This window comes from Cajanus cajan, chromosome 11 (genome assembly GCF_000230855.2).
Source record: "Cajanus cajan strain Asha chromosome 11, NIPB_CcT2T_4, whole genome shotgun sequence".
NCBI classification, from domain to species: domain Eukaryota; kingdom Viridiplantae; phylum Streptophyta; class Magnoliopsida; order Fabales; family Fabaceae; genus Cajanus; species Cajanus cajan.
In genome coordinates, this window is record NC_138527.1 from 7,842,774 (window position 1) to 7,844,746 (window position 1,973).

Genomic DNA, 1,973 nt, shown 5'->3' on the forward strand with positions numbered 1-1,973 from the left:
ACCGATGAAGAAGAAATTCCAGATATTGAATTATTTGAGGTACCTGTTAAACCTAGACATAATGCTTTAGTTGATAGGTTTGAAGGACCTTTGGAAGTAAGACATGTACAAGTTACTAATAGTGGTGAGTTAGATATATTGAATCATTTTGAAATTGTTGTCCCTGAACAAGTACTTGAACAAGTACCTGAACAACAACCTAGTTGTAGTAGTAAGAAGAGAGGTAGGCTTAAGAAGACTATTGAGCTTACTATAGACCCTACAGTTGAGGATACTGATATGTTTGGTAATGATGATTCAAATGACAATTTAGATGATGATTCAGATGATGACTTGTTCGAAGGTGACAATTGTGGAGTAGATATAAAAACCCATTCCATGAGTAAGGGTATTTCAGATGAAGAATATGAATAGAGAGAATTACTAAGTGGCTCGGATGACACTAGTGATGAACAAGATAATGTTGGTTCAAGAGTTTCCATGTTTTAAGATGCTTAGCAATATGGAAGATTATAAGTGGGAAGTGAGCTTGTATTTTCTGAGTAGAGAACATTTTAAAGAGGCAATTACAACATATGTTGTTCATTTGGGGAGAAATTTAAAATTTACAAAAAATGATAAAAGAAGGATAAGGGTGATATGTAAAGAAGGATGTCCATGGGTAGCATATTGTGCCAAAGTACCTTATGAAGAAAGTTGGCAACTAAGAAAGATTGTTGATAGATATACATGCAGTAGGGATCACAAGGTGACTTTGTTGAGTTCTAAGTGGTTAAGTGGGAAGCTTAAAACTTCTATTAAGGAGAATCCAAAACTAAAATTGAATGATATTAGAGAAAGAGTGCAGAGAAAGTGGAATGTTACCATCTCTAAGGCCATGACATGTAGGACTAGGAAATATGCAAAGAGTTATGTTGAAGGGTCTTTCAAAGAACAATTCAAGAGGATCTATGACTACAGTCATGAGCTAATCAGATCTAATCCAGGTTCTACAGTGAAGGTGAAGGTTGATGGCAATCAAGAATGTGAGAATAATGCTAGGAATAATGTTGAAGGGCCTAGTATAGTACTTCCAACCTTTCAAAGAATTTATATTTGTTTTCAAGGTTGCAAATAAAGTTTCTTAAAGTATAGACCCATAATAGGGTTAGATGGATGTTTTCTGAAGGGTTATTGTGGAGGCCAAATATTGGCAGCAATTGGAAGAGATCCAAATGACCAAATGCTGCCAGTATGTTTTGCAATTGTTGAAGGCGAGACTAAAGATTCATGGGAGTGGTTTTTACAGCTCCTAATTGCTGATCTTGGAGGATTTTCAACTTGTGCCAGTTACACATTTATTTATGATCAGCAAAAGGTATAATTTTCTTTTTAATTGATATTTTAGTTGAGAATTAGTATATTTATTGATTCTGTATGTTATATTTATTTTGTAGGGGTTGCTGCCAGCAATCAATGAATTGTTGCCCGGTGTAAATTAGAGGTTTTGTGTTAGACACCTCTACAATAATTTTAGGAAGAAGTTTCTTGGGAAAAAATTAAAGGAATTGATGTGGAAGGCAGCTACAACCACATATCCTCAAGCATGGGAAAGAGTAATGTATGAGATAAAAAAAGTGGATGTTGAAGCATTCAAACATTTAATTCAAATTCCCCCTAGGTATGCTTTGTTTCATAACTTGAAGTTTATGCCTTAATTCAAATATTTATTTATCTTTTATTACTTTCAGGTATTGGAGGAAGTCAAGGTTCAAGCCGAATCCTAAATGTGATATGTTGGCTAACGACATGAGTGAGTGTTTTAGCTCAATCAATGTTGAGGCTAGAGGAAAGTCTATTGTTACCATGTTAGAAGACATCCGATTGTAGTTGATGGACAGATGGGCTAAAAACAGGAAAAACATCCTATTACATCATGGAGATATTCTTCCTAAAATACTTAAGAAGATTGAAAAGGAAAATAATTTCAGTAA

General features: G+C 34.4%; 1 protein-coding gene across 1 annotated transcript; it reads left to right on the forward strand.

Moving 5' to 3' along the window:
- The first annotated feature begins 502 nt into the window (after positions 1-502).
- LOC145953326 (uncharacterized) lies at positions 503-1,481 on the forward strand. Its single transcript, XM_083067266.1, has 3 exons — positions 503-1,066; positions 1,169-1,357; positions 1,437-1,481. Exons 1-3 carry the CDS (start codon positions 503-505, stop codon positions 1,479-1,481), a joined length of 798 nt encoding a protein of 265 aa, XP_082923392.1.
- The last annotated feature ends 492 nt before the right edge of the window (positions 1,482-1,973 follow it).

Excerpts from the sequence above, each read along its gene's own strand:
- LOC145953326 (XM_083067266.1), top strand. The coding sequence starts at position 503 with ATGGAAGATTATAAGTGGGAAGTGAGCTTGTATTTTCTGAGTAGAGAA. Across the intron at positions 1,067-1,168 it reads ATGTTGAAGGGCCTAGTATA|GGTTATTGTGGAGGCCAAAT; the intron begins GTACTTCCAACC and ends TGTTTTCTGAAG. Across the intron at positions 1,358-1,436 it reads TTATTTATGATCAGCAAAAG|GGGTTGCTGCCAGCAATCAA; the intron begins GTATAATTTTCT and ends TTTATTTTGTAG.